Raw genomic sequence first — 14,479 nt, forward strand, 5'->3', positions numbered from 1 at the left:
ACACATGGTAGGGAGGCAAAGATCAACTAGGATTTACCTGGCGGGGAGAAACCTTGGATTTGCTTGAATGGACTGGCCAGGGTGGAAGTGCAGACAGCTGAAAATAAGCTGGTGGTGCCCTGGGGGCTGCTCCTGGTGTAGACCCTAGACCTCAGACCCGCAGCAAAGACGGGGCGGCCAGGCAGTTCACAGCCACCGTTCCTGTCTTGTTTGCTCTGACTCACTCTGAGCCCGGCCTGCTCTCAGGGTGATCCTTGCAGGGTGGATGTACCCCCTGGTCCCCACAAGAGTCTGTGGGGTTTGCCTGTGTTGGGAACGTCAACAGAGCCACCGGCCGGGGCAGCTGGTGACGCTGCCAAGCTCTGTTCCTGGGACTTGTATCCGTCCTGGCAAAAGGGAGCCAGCAAACAGGTTTTTTTCCTGGAAAACAGCCCCTCCTGGAGTGAGTCCAGGGGAGCCCCTCGGCCTTGACTGAAAACCGCTAATGAGCCCAGATGAAAAGTTCTGGGCAGCCTAGACTTTTCCTTTTGTTCTTTCCCTCCCATGCCCCTAGCCTCCTTGGGATCCAAGACCCTCTTGGAATCTGGAAGCACGAAAGCCCTTGGTATTCCGTATTTGGATCTGGGGACTTTCTCAATTGCAAGGGCCTGAGGGGAGGGGGCTTGATCTCAGAGGGAAAAAAAGCACCTTCCTGATCTTTCTTGATTTCCCGGCGGGAGCTGGGCAGTGAGCTTCTGGGCTGCCTCCTCTGGTGGCCACGAGCTGAGTCTGTTTTACACCAGGGTGGCCACCTCAGGTGATCCCAGCCTGCGCCTCTGAGCAGGAATAATGACTGTGTTAGCCGTGGAAAGGCCACAGGACTGAATGACTATGGAAAAGCCCGTTACATCCAGGGAACTTGTTTCCTCATCTGTAAATTGGTGATAATAATATATACCTTACCTGGTTTACAGAGTTGTTATGACAAAGACCTTTCGAGATAGCGAAATATGTGTGAAAGCATTTCATAAAGTATAAAACCACACAGATCTATACAGCATTATTATTTTATGTCTTTTTTTTGAGACGGAGTTTTGCTCTTGTTGCCCAGGTTGGAGTGCCATGGCACAATCTCAGCTCACCACAACCCTCGCCTCCCGGGTTCAAGTGATTCTCCTACCTCAGCCTCCCGAGCAGCTAGGATTACAGGCGTGCGCCACCATGCCTGGCTAATTTTGTATTTTTAGTAGAGATGGGGTTCCTCCATGTTGATCAGGCTGGTCTTGAACTCCCGACCTCAGGTGATCCACCCGCCTTGGCCTCCCAAAGTGCTGGGATTACAGGCCTGAGCCAGCGTCCCCGGCCTATTTTATATCTTCATTTTGCTGATGAGTTTTGAAAAAAGCAAACACACATGAACTTGAGTTCTCTTGGCCCATGAATTGTGAGGGTCACTTTTGACCTTAGTGTCCCCAAAGGGAAGCACTCTTAGCATTCTACATGTTTCTTGGAACCTGGCATCTTTTCTCTTTGCTTTTTTTTGGGCTGTCTTATCAAGATGGAATTCAAATCTGGTGGCAACATATATTGGTGTTTTATTTTCTTCTCTTGTCTTAGTTGACTTCATGAAATAAGAACAAGTTTTTTAAACTGGAAACTTCTGCCATGTGGGGTTGTAGTCAGTTGCATGTTTTTGGTTGATTAGAAACCTGTTTTTGTTGGAAATCCTCCTAAAGTGTGTGGCTACTTTGCTACCTTTCTATGTGTAGCATAGCGACTTGAATTGCATCTGTCCTGGAGACTCTTGTTACGTTCATTTGGCACGATAGTTTTCTTGATGGATTTGTTTGATTGTGTATTGACCCTAGGGTGATACACCTTACCTTTAATTGCTAACAAAATCCCTGCTATCAGCCTGTTTCTCTGTTGCCCAGGCTGGAGTGCAGTGATGTGAGCCAGCTTACTGCAACCTCCGCCTCCTGGGTTCAAGCGATTCTCCTGCCTCAACCTCCCGAGTAGCTAGGATGACAGGTGTGCACCACCACGCCTGGTTAATTTTTGTATTTTTAGTAGAGATGGGGTTTCGCCATGTTGGCCAGGCTTGTCTTGAACTCCTGACCTCAGGTGATCCGCCTGCCTTGGCCTCCCAAAGTGCTGGGATTAAAGGCATGAGCCACTGTCCTGGACCCAACTTATTTTTTCAGTGATGCACATCTTTATCCCAAAAGTGTGGAGCAAGAAAATTGTACAGCCTGGTTATACAGAGTTTTACTGCGTCTTAATCCTATACAGTTTGCAAAGAGAAGAGGTGTGAGTATGAGTGATCTCGTGTGGCTGATGTAGTTGTATGTAATGTGTTGTCTTTTTCCTCCCCCTTAGGTCCTGGCTGTAAGTCACCATGGCACAGCAAGCTGCCGATAAGTATCTCTATGTGGATAAAAACTTCATCAATAACCCGCTGGCCCAGGCCGACTGGGCTGCCAAGAAGCTGGTATGGGTGCCTTCCGACAAGAGTGGCTTCGAGCCAGCCAGCCTCAAGGAGGAGGTGGGCGAAGAGGCCATCGTGGAGCTGGTGGAGAACGGGAAGAAGGTGAAGGTGAACAAGGATGACATCCAGAAGATGAACCCGCCCAAGTTCTCCAAGGTGGAGGATATGGCGGAGCTCACGTGCCTCAACGAAGCCTCGGTGCTGCACAACCTCAAGGAGCGTTACTACTCAGGGCTTATCTACGTAAGTGGCTGCCCTGGCACCCTGCAGGATGGGTCTGAGGACTCCAAGTGGGGGCGGGCCAGGTCTTCCCATCACCCTCACATGCCTGGGCCCTGGCTCTCTGGTGGAGAAGGGGTCTGGAAGGAGTGCTGGGGTGACATCCTTGGACTTTGACATCTGAACATCCTAGTGGGATGTTCCCATAACATTATTCTTTTCCCTTCGCAGCCAAAAACAAAACAGGAAGCATGTTTTAGAACATATGTAGGGAGAAGAATATGGCCCTGTCTGAGGGATGCCCACCCACTGGCCTTTGTCCTCAAGTTTTGGTGGAGATATGAAGGTTCAGGTCAATGTTGTAGATTCCTTCTCTTTTTTAATTTTTTAATTTTTTTTTTTTTTTTTTTTTTGAGACAGAGTCTTGCTCTGTTGCCCGTGCTGGAGTGCAATGGTGTGATCTTGGCTCACTGTAACCTCCATCTCCCGGGTTCAAGTGATTTTCCTGCCTCAGCCTCCCAAGTAGCTGGAATTACAGGCACCTGCCATAATGCCTGGCAAATTTTTGTATTTTTAATAGAGATGGGGTTTCACCAGGCTGGTCTTGAATGCCTGACCTCAGGTGATCCACCCACCTTGGCCTCCCAAAGTGCTGGGATTACAGGCCTGAGCCACCGCTCCCAGCCTCTTTTTAAAAATTTTAATTTTTTAAAATAATATCTTAAAAAATACCTTTTAAAATTTTAATTATTTTTAAAAATATCTTTAAAAATATTTTTTATGGCCAGGCGCGGTGGCTCACGCCTGTAATCTCAGCACTTTGGGAGGCCGAGCTGGGCAGATCTCAAGGTCAGGAGATTGAGACTATCCTGGCTAACATGGTGAAACCCTGTCTCTACTAAAAATACAAAAAGAAATTAGCTGGGCATGGTGGTGGGCGCCTGTAGTCCCAGCTACTCAGAAGGCTGAGGCAGGAGAATGGCGTGAACCTGGGAGGCGGAGCTTGCAATGAGCCGAAATCACGCCACTGCACTCCAGCCTGGGCAACAGAGCAAGACCCTATCTAAAAAAAAAAAAGATATATATATATGTTTTTTTAAAATAAAATATCTCATTTAAAATATTTTTTAAGATAAAATATGTTATTTTTAAAAATATTTTTAAAAATAGCTTTATCTCTTTGATTTCTTTCCAATAAGCCTTTTGCACTCTAAAAATGTAGTAGATTCCTTCCAAAGTAGGGAGTGCCATCTCCTGGTTTCCTGCTTTGTTCCTCTTGCGCCACCAGATCCCCTCTCCCTTCACCGTTTGCCCCAAGCCTGTTTTTGGTATCTCTGCCATCTTTTTTTTTTTTTTTGAGACAGGGTCTTGCTCTGTTGCCCAGACTGGAGTGCAGTGGCATGATCACAGCTCACTGCAGCCTCAAACTCTTAGGCTCAAGCGATCCTGCCACCTCAGCCTCTCTGGTAGCTGGGACTACAGGCCTGTGCCACCACGCCTGGCTAATTTTTTATATTTTTATTAGAGACAGGGTCTCATTATGTTGCCTAGGGCTGGTCTTGAACTCCTGTGCGCAAGTGATTCTTCTGCTTGGGCCTCCCAAAGTGCTGGGATTACAGGCGTGAGCCACTGTGCCTGGCCCATCTTGTTCTTTATGGATGCATGTTGGTGTGGCTTACTTCACTAGGGAGTATACTTTGAGCGGAGGTGAGCCACCAAGAGTAAGACTTGCTCCGGGACTCTGTCCAGCACTTGAGTGCTGGTCCCTTGCCAGGCTTGACCAAGGGGGAGTGTATTGAGAGTCCAGCATGTGCAAAGGGCCAGCACATGCAGCAGATCAGGGGCGTCATTTTCTTTCTTCTGGCAAGAAAGAAATGCAGAAAGACAGCCCATCACCAAGTTAGGAGACGGGGAGATGAGCATTTATGTATCCTGGAGGCAACAGGCTCTGGGATCACAAAGTCCTGTCCAATATCAACCTCAAATTCCTCTGTTCAGCTCAAAGATATTTCCTTCTGGTTTTGTCCCCAGTGGGAAAGAAATATCTGCTTGTTATTATTCCTAAAATAGCTCTTTATTTCTTTATGCTGCTCTAGCCACCTTGAACTTTGGGCTGAATAAAACAGTCCTCAAAATGTTTTTGACCTAGAGGAAAAAAGCCATGAAGAGGTTATTATAGGCTGGGCATGGTGGTGCATGCCTGCAGTCCCAGGACCTTGGGAGGCCAAGACGAGAGGATTGCTTGAGCTCAGGAGTTTGAGACCAGCCTGAGCAACATGGCGAAACCCCATCTCTACAAAAAATAGAAAAATTAGCCGGGCATAGTGTGGCGTGCCTATAGTCCCAGCTACTTGCTAGAGGCTGAGGTGGGAGGATCGCTTGAGCCTGGGAGGTCAAGGGTGCAGTCAGCTGAGATTGCACCACTGCACACCAGCCTGGGCAACAGAGTCTCAAATAAAAAAAAGAGAAAAGACTATTATGGCCTTCCCACTTTATAGATGGGAAGACCAACTTTCAGACTGAGGGATTTTGCTCACGATCACATGTGTAATAAAAGGAGGTGGTGGCAGGCTCATTCCATTACAGAGATAGCAGCTCTCAAAGGGTCAGCTGTTTAATTTTCTGTATGATTTCAGCAAGACTTAAGCACATTTCTACGAGGTAGACTCATGCTTCTGAGTGCGCTGCAATGTGCTAAAGCCTTCAGTGGAGCCATGGAGCATTTTATTTGCCCGGAATTCCTGACAAGGACTGCATTTCCTTGTTGATTGCTAAATCAGTCTGTGTCAGTCTGTGACAACGAGGTCCTTGTTTTCTGCCATTGATGCCCACCCTTTGGGGATGAGCCTGGCTCATCAAGGACCTATCAACAAGTAGATATGTGGAACAGTCTCCTTTAAAGCCCAGCCTTCTTTTTTTTTTTTTTTTTTTTTTTTGAGACGGAGTCTCTCTCTGTCGCCCAGGCTGGAGCGCAGTGGCCGGATCTCAGCTCACTGCAAGCTCCGCCTCCCAGGTTTACGCCATTCTCCTGCCTCAGCCTCCTGAGTAGCTGGGACTACAGACGCCCGCCACCTCGCCCGGCTAGCTTTTTTTTTTTTTTTGTATTTTTTTTTTTTTTTTTTTGAGACGGAGTCTCGCGCTGTCGCCCGGGCTGGAGTGCAGTGGCCGGATCTCAGCTCACTGCAAGCTCCGCCTCCCGGGTTTGCGCCATTCTCCTGCCTCAGCCTCCCGAGTAGCTGGGACTACAGGCGCCCGCCACCTCGCTCGGCTAGTTTTTTGTATTTTTATTAGAGACAGGGTCTCATTATGTTGCCTAGGGCTGGTCTTGAACTCCTGTGCGCAAGTGATTCGCCCGCCTCGGCCTCCCAAAGTGCTGGGATTACAGGCTTGAGCCACCGCGCCCGGCCTTTTTTTTGTATTTTTTAGTAGAGACGGGGTTTCACCATGTTAGCCAGGATGGTCTCGATCTCCTGACCTCGTGATCCGCCCGTCTCGGCCTCCCAAAGTGCTGGGATTACCGGCGTGAGCCACCGCACCCGGCCGATAGCAAGGAACTTAAGCAGGGTCACACAGCCAGGTGTTGGCCAGGCTGAGACTGGAACTTGGGTTCCTGATTTTCAGCCCAATTATGTCTCATCTGTTTCTTGATGAGATTATCATGTGGACCAAATTAAAAGCCCCTGTCCCTAAGGAGTATTAACCACTGAAATTCAGACTTAGTGACTTGCAAATAAATGAATGACAGACTGTGCTTTAAGGAAGCACAGTGTCTGTGGCGGTGACATGGGAGCTGCAGCCTCATTGTCTGGGATTGAGAGGTGCTCCTCTTGGCAGGCTTTATAGCTTATGTCACCCCCACTCTGCTGTGCCACTAAGCTGAGACGGCCTCTGCTCGGTAAAGCAGAGCCCTTAAGTGCTACAGTTGGAGCCTCCAGGACCTGGTTCAAATCCCAGTTCTGCCCCTTACTGACCATGAGACATAGCTACATGGAGTCTCACTTTCTCATCTGCAAGGATTCCACGGGAACTTTCTAAAGCGCCCAGCCAGCACCTGGCTCGGGGCAGGGCCTGGGGGCCTGGACTCAGGCTGCTGATGTGTGTTACAAGTGAAAGTAACTCCTGTTCCTCTGCTTAGCTCTTTATTGGTGCCTTTTTAACTTCAGTCTCTTTTGGGATCCACTGGATATGAATTAAAACAAGCGGAGCACCTGAGCCTGCCTGAGCCTGCACAGAGCCTTTCCCTCCCACAAAAGGGAACAGTCATTATTCAGATATATTCAGTGTTAGTGGCTGCGTCTTTCCTCTGCAAGCCACACGCGGAGATTTTACTGTGGGTAGGCGTGGTGGGTAGTGCCTACGCCTTTTCTCCAGGACTCTTTGGCTGGAGGCATTAACTCTCATTTTCGCTTCCTTGCTGTCACCTCTGGTGTGCAGTTGTTCCTGCCTCTTACCAGCCTTCTTCTAAGCATCATCACTAAGAGGCCCATTGATGGCCTCTGCAGTCACTGTAGTGGAGACCCCAGCAGGTGCAGAGCTATTAAGATGTCAGCGCCCCTGGGCGGGGCCGCCTGGGCAGGAGGTGCTGCCTCATTCACGGTCTATCTCTCCATCAAGCTTCCAAATCATGACCTCAGGAGCCTTCGTGCAGCCTGTTTGCCCAGCACTGTGGGCGGCGTGGCTAATTCTGAGCCACAGCTGCTCTGTCTTTTTCTTCAGGGGGTGAGGCCCTGGGATGGGGGCGGATGGGCACAAAGAGCCTCTGTGGCTTGTGAATGGAGCAGCACCATGGCGTGGCCGCGCCGCGTGGGAGCAAAGCCGCTTTGCTCGATGTCTTGCCTCCACGAGCATCCAGTGAATCTCCTTCCTCCCACCTGAGCCTCAGTGCTCATTCCACAGGGCTTAGCTCCATCATCACTGATTTGATGGGATTAGCCCAGAGAACTTGGAGCTCCCGTAGACCACTCCACAGGACCATCTGCCCACCCAGCTGTCAGAAAGACTTGTCCTAATGACCCGCAGTCCCCTTCTGCTGTCAGCACCAGCTGTTTCCAAACATCTGGCTCCATGGCACTCCCTTAGTGTGCGACTACGTGTCCTTGATTTTCCTGGGCTGGATTTCCTAGAGTGTGGGTTTTCTCAAAGTCCAGGAACAAAGCTTGATTGTTTCTGAGCTCCTGGGGTGACCTTGCTGTTCCCTGGCCTTCTGTCTTGTCCCCATTCAACATTCACGCAGAGGGAAAACCAGAATAGGCTCCCGCTTCTCTTCCTTCTGAAATGCCCGGGCCTGTAGGTTGCCAATACCGTGTTTGCACTTCTTTGCCTCAGAGCTTTCCTGGTCTCTTGTGAAAAGAATAGTTGGAGGGAAAACAAGTGACTAATTATCCCAGGAAGAAAGGAAATCAGGGGCCCTGCATCCCTTTTTCCAAGCAGCCAAACGTGTTTGTCCATTTCTAAGCTCAGCTGCTCTTTTCTTTTTAAGAGACAGGGTCTCCCTTTGTCACCCAGGCTGGAGCACAGCATTGCCATCATGGCTTATTGCAACCTCGAACTCCTGGCCTCAAGTGATCCTCTCATCTCAGCCTCTTGAGTAGCTGGGACTACAGGTCCATGCCACCACACCCACCTAATTATTTTTTAATTTTTTGTAGTGATGGAGACTTGCTTTGTTGCCTAGGCTGGTCTTGAACTCCTGGCCTCAAACGATCCTCTCACCCTGGCCTCCCCAAGTGCCGGGATTCCAGGTGTGAGCCCCTGTATCTGGCCTCAGCTGTTCTGAATACATACCATTGTGTGGTTGGTGGGGCCCTCTGCGTTCTGCCTTTAGTCTAATTGCTGCCTGGAAGTTCCCTGTGCCAATAGCCTTTGGCCAGTGCCTGAGAAGAGCCTTCTCTTCATGACTGGTTCCTGTGTGGACCCTGTCTTTGGGTTCAGCCACAAGATCCATCCCCAGTTTTGGAGTGACTGGAAAGGGCACAGGTCAAGGGGGCTGAGTTGACCCCATAGTGCATGGACTGGTGGCTGCTTCATGAACAGTCAAGGTGCAGGCCGTTTGTGATGGAGAAAGCAGAAGGTTGGAAGGAGCTTGGAGAACCGGCCTCCGTGACCAAGGAGGTTGGCATTGGAGACCCGAGTCTGCTCCCAGCTCTGCCCAATGCCTTGTGACCTTCCATCGTCACTTCACAGAGGCAGGGCCGCAGTTGATGTGGTGCGTGGAGCCCTGGCCTCACTTCGCTGGGTCCCTCAGGCCCATTTTCTTAGAAAGAGGGTACTTGGGTTGCTCCAGCTTCTTAAAGAGAGTTGCGTCCCCCAACTGAGCACCTACCACCTGGGTGGTCTTGGGAGTCTTGCGCAGCTATTAGGAGTCTCTGTCTTTTTTTTTTTTTTTTTGATGGGGGAGAGGGATCTTGGGAGAAAAAAATAACAGGAAGTTTATTAGAAAAAGAATTAGTAGTCACAAGGTAAAGTATATTTACCTGAAGACACGGAGGTAGTCACAAGGTAAGGTGTATTTACCTGAAGATGAGGAAGGACAGATGTGTGTAAACTGTTGCTGTTGGAAATGGTTTTCCTGACCTGCCCAGAGCTACTCTCCAAGGCTGCGCTGCCTGCTGTGTAAGCGCTTCATTTAATCCTCTTAACCACCCAATGAGGTCTAGAGCTCTGCCTGTCCCCGTTTTTCACATCAAGAAATGGAGGGAGAGAGAGGTTAAGAACCTTACCCTTGCTGAGATTTGAACTCAGGATATCTGACTCTGGGGGGTCTTATTTGAAATTGATTAAGTCACACTTGGAGTATTGGGTGTATTTTAGGTACCTCACATTAAGGATGTTGATTAATTTTTTTTTTTTTTTTTTTTGAGACGGAGTCTCGCTCTGTCACCCAGGCTGGAGTGCAGTGGCCGGATCTTGGCTCACTGCAAGCTCCGCCTCCTGAGTTCACACCATTCTCCTGCCTCAGCCTCCCGGGTAGCTGGGACTACAGGCGCCCGCCACCTCGCCTGGCTAGTTTTTTTGTATTTTTTAGTAGAGATGGGGTTTCACCATGTTAGCCAGGATGGTCTCGATCTCCTGACCTCGTGATCCGCCCGTCTTGGCCTCCCAAAGTGCTGGGATTACAGGCTTGAGCCACCGCGCCTGGCCTGGATGTTGATTAATTGTGTTCCCCTCCAGAGAAGTCTTGGAGAAAGCTCACAGGGAACGTGAAATAGTCTTAAAGTTTTTGAGGGATTTGCATGTGAATGTCTCTAGAAGATTCCAGAGAAAGAGGTGTCTGTCTGGTTCCCAGTATCCCACAAAAGATCTAATTGGTTTAGGACACAGTGCGTTTTTCCAGTGCTAGAAAGATGTAAGCTTCACTATCTCTCAGCCTCCTTCAGTGTGGAATGATTTGGGTTTCTGCAGTTTGCTGCACTGCAGCTGAGCCCTCTTCTGTTTATGTCTCTCTCACGATGACAAACACATCTCTCATTGTCCTCGATTCTGAGTTTTGTAACTGGACTTCTGCTGTCCGTTTAGCCAAAGACCTTGCCTGGTGGATACACACACTCAGTGACCTACGAGGCTGGAGCACTCCTGCAGTGGAGAGGGAGGATCTTCACTTACAGGGCAGAAGGAGGATGCCGGTGCTCCACACCTGCAACAGGGCTGTGGGAGCTGGGCCACTGGGAGCAAGGGCCATCAGGGACTGCCTTCACGTCAGGCTGACTCAGGTCCTTTGAAGCCGCAGATATTTTGCTGCGAAGTTTGTACACTAGTGAGAATCAGCCTTGCTAACCCGTTCCTATCTGCCGCTCTTTTCTTTAGACCTATTCAGGCCTGTTCTGTGTGGTCATCAATCCTTACAAGAACCTGCCCATCTACTCTGAAGAGATTGTGGAAATGTACAAGGGCAAGAAGAGGCACGAGATGCCCCCTCACATCTATGCCATCACAGACACCGCCTACAGGAGTATGATGCAAGGTGGGTGACGCAGTGTGAGCCCACCTGGGGCTGAGTCTTCTTCACCTGGGGCCTCATCGACACCTCCACAGGTGCTAAGTCACATTTGGTGCCACATCGATCTAGTGGCTGGTGATGAGCAGTGCATCATGGAGGTCTGTAGACCTCTGTATGAGAGCCAGGGCCAATGGCTATCCAGAGGACATGTTTACATGTTGATAGAATGTTCTAGAAGCTTTAAAATATACATTTCCTAATTTTTCTCCCAATTTCTCATACTTTTCAAGAGCTCTTGTGCCTGTCCCCTCTGCTTTCTTTTAGGCCCCTTCTTCTTCCTGTTCTTCCCTTCCCTTTGTGTTTTTCCCTCTTCCTCTCTTGCTCCTTCCCCACAGTCTAGAAACACATTTGAGTTATTCCCATCTCTACACAAACAGATGCAGAGCCTCGGGTGGCTTCTGCCCCGCTGTCACTCTGGCTTCTGTGCCCCTTCTGTTCCATTGCAGTGAAGCTTTGTGGAGGAAACGTCTGTGCTCACTGCCTCCATCCCCACCTCATGGTCATTCCCCTCACCTTGGCTGTCTCTCTCCACCCCTTCTCCAGACTGGCCGACAGAGGTCACCTATGACCTGTATGTTGCTAAGTCCATGGCTCTCGGGAGTTCCTACCTCACCTCTCCCCAGCATCGGACAGTCTCTACCACTCCCTTTCTTTCTTTCTTTTTTTTTTTTATTTGAGACAGAATCTCGCTCTGTCACCTAGGCTGGAGTATGCAGTGGCATGATCTCATCTCACTGCAACCTCCGCCTCCCAGGTTCAAGTGATTCTCCTGCCTCAGTCCCCCTAGTAGCTGGGATTATAGGCACGTGCCACCATGCCCGGCTAATTTTTGTATTTTCAGTAGAGACAGTGTTTTGCCATGTTGGCCAGACTGGTCTCGAACTCCTGACCTCAGGTGATCCACCCGCTTCGGCCTCTGAAAGTGCTGGGATTACAGGCGTGAGCCACTGTACCCGGCCAACTTCACTCTTAATAGAGTCCCTCACCCTGTGCTTCCACCAGCTGGTCATCTTTCTGGGATGTAAAGGTGATCAAATCACTTGATTTGAAATCTTGACAAATCATAGAAAGGCTCCTCATTCCCCCAGGGCTATTAAGTTGCTGTAAAAGTCATCGCGGTTTTTGCCATTAAAAGTAATGGCAATCGGCCGGGCGCGGTGGCTCAAGCCTGTAATCCCAGCACTTTGGGAGGCCGAGACGGGCGGATCACGAGGCCAGGAGATCGAGACCATCCTGGCTAACACAGTGAAACCCCGTCTCTACTAAAAAAATACAAAAACTAGCTAGGCGAGGTGGCGGGCGCCTGTAGTCCCAGGCACTCGGGAGGCTGAGGCAGGAGAATGACGTAAACCCGGGAGGCGGAGCTTGCAGTGAGCTGAGATCCGGCCACTGTACTCCAGCCTGGGCGACAGAGTTGAAACTTTGTCTCAAAAAAAAAAAAAAAAAAAGTAATGGCAAAGACTGCAATGACTTTTGCACCAGCCTAATAACACTGAGACTCTGTGGTAGTGTACAATGCCCTTCAAAATTGGCCCCTTGCCTGCCTCTCCACCTTCCCAGCTATGTGGAACTCCTTACATTTCCCTAAAAGCTCTTTCTGCTTCAAAACACCCTACCTGCTCCATCTGCCTGCAATGCCTGGCAAATCCCTACTCTTTTTTTAAAAACATGACTGAAGCATTAGGGCCTCCAAAGAGAATATCTGGGCTAGATTTGCATCAGAGCCCTGGTGATGCTTTATTTGACTGCAGTGTTTAGACATTTCTTTTTCTCCCCTAGATATACACAGGGCCCATGTTGCCTTTATATTCTCAGAGCTTAGCCAAGTACCTGGCATATGTAATCCTGACTGAAACCCAATTTCAGGCAGGGCTGTGTTCTCCTATCTTGTATGGATAGTGGTTTGTTATGTCCCATTATATAAGGATCCTTTTTTCTTTAAACTTTGCAGTCTATCTAGACAGTGGTGGTAATGCATCTTGTTGGGTTAACCACTTTGTCCCTGGTGTAGTGGTTTAGAGTGGCAGCCCGCGGCCTGTCCCCCACCACCCGCGCCGTGCTGTGAAGGAGGCATTTCACTGTTCAGCTTGATGCATTATGTAGGATGCTCAAGTTTGGCTGAGTCTTTGGCTTATGTTCACGTCTATCAAAATTCCTTGAGGAAGTCAGCCCTTCAGTTCCAAAGTAGAATGTCTGTTTCAAAATGTTAACTAGAATAGCCTGGTGGAAAAACATTCTGTGGGATTCCAGAAAAGTCTGAGTCTTTGTCTCTAGAGGTTATGAGTCAGTTTGCTCCCAGCTCTCTTAATTGGCCCTAGTGCAAGAAGTGTATTCCGGAGTCATCTTGAGATCTGAGCTACTGAGTAAAGGTCTGTTCTCACACTGGGATCCTGGATTGGGATGGTTATCTAGCAACTGGGCAATTTTGCTTTTAGGCAAGACATTAAGACTGAGTAATGTGTACTGAGGAGGCAGGAGAGAGAGTCTTTAGGTCTGGACTTCAGACTGTCTTCAGTTAACCCGTGGGACTCCTTCTCCAAGAGATTCATTCAATATTTATTTGTTCAACAGCAACAAAAATTTGGTGGGAATGGCCTGAAAGCTCCATATATTGAAAGTAATTGGGAAACAAAAAAAAGGATGCAGAGAACCAGAACTTCCCTTTGTCTTGGCCATAACCAAATGGCCTTAATAGGAACTTAGGGGCTGCCCTCATGCATCTGTGGAATGAAGAGTCTCTTCATGATTTGTCAAGATTCTGAATCAAGTGGTTTGATCAGATTTGCAAATTATGAGGGCAGGTAGGTGGGCGATTTCTTTTATTTTTTTTTGAGATGGAGTCTCGCTCTGTCGCGCAGGCTGGAGTGCAGTGGCGTGATCTCGGCTTACTGTATGTAGCCTCTGCCTCCTGGGTTCAAGCGATTTTCCTGCCTCAGCCTCCCAAGTAGCTGGGATTACAGGCGCATGCCACCACGCCCGACTAATTTTTTTTTGTATTTTTAGTAGAGATGGGGTTTCACCATGTTGGTCAGACTGGTCTTGAACTCCTCACCTCACGATCCACCCACCTCGGCCTCCCTAAGTGCTGAGATTACAGGCGTGAGCCACTGCACCCAGCCAGGTGGGCGATTTCATCTTTTGGAGACCAGGGATAGGAAATACAGTTGTGAGCATGGGAAACCTGCATTGTTGGTGCCTCCTTTAAAGCAGTCGGTGCAGGAATCGGGTCCATGTGTTTTCTAACCCTCAGTCTGAGAGGTTTTCACTTTGCCTTCAGCCTAGCGTTGGACTTGCTGCAGCTCTTGAGCTGCCATGTTGACTGACGGAGGACATTTCTAGGCTATTTTCCTTCTTCTTCGGCTGGGCGTGGTGGCTCATGCCTGTAATCCCAGCACTTTGGGAGGCCGAGGCAGGTGGATCACCTGAAGTCAGGAGTTCGAGACCAGCCTGGCCAACATGGCGAAACCCTGTCTTTACTAAAAATACAAAACAATTAGCCAGGCATTGTGGCACACACCTGTAGTCCCAACTACTCAGGAGGCTGAGGCATGAGAATTGCTTGAACCCGGTGGCAGAGGTTGCAGTGAGCCGAGATTGCATCATTGGACTCCAGCCTGGGCAACAGAGCGAGACCCTGTCTCAATTTAAAAAAAAAAAAAGGCCGGGCGCGGTGGCTCAAGCCTGTAATCCCAGCACTTTGGGAGGCCGAGGTGGGCAGATCACGAGGTCAGGAGATCGAGACCATCCTGGCTAACACGGTGAAACCCCATCTCTACTAAAAAATACAAAAAAACTAG

The 14,479-nt window shown here is 49.3% G+C and overlaps 1 protein-coding gene across 2 annotated transcripts in view; it reads left to right on the forward strand.

Annotated features, from left to right (window-relative positions):
* MYH9 (myosin, heavy chain 9, non-muscle) overlaps positions 1–14,479 on the forward strand; it is an 89,652-nt gene that overhangs the window by 14,208 nt on the left and 60,965 nt on the right. Inside the window, exons 2-3 of one of the 2 annotated variants that reach the window (XM_011978946.1) lie at positions 2,359–2,710; positions 10,490–10,646. In XM_011978946.1, coding sequence (XP_011834336.1) covers positions 2,378–2,710; positions 10,490–10,646 — 490 coding nt within the window. In that variant the 5' untranslated portion in view covers positions 2,359–2,377. Of the gene's footprint in view, positions 1–2,354; positions 2,711–10,489; positions 10,647–14,479 lie in introns of those variants that run through there. The other variant, XM_011978945.1, reaches the window with a different exon arrangement.

This window comes from Mandrillus leucophaeus, unplaced genomic scaffold (genome assembly GCF_000951045.1).
Source record: "Mandrillus leucophaeus isolate KB7577 unplaced genomic scaffold, Mleu.le_1.0 Scaffold2, whole genome shotgun sequence".
Classification (NCBI taxonomy): Eukaryota; Metazoa; Chordata; class Mammalia; order Primates; family Cercopithecidae; genus Mandrillus; species Mandrillus leucophaeus.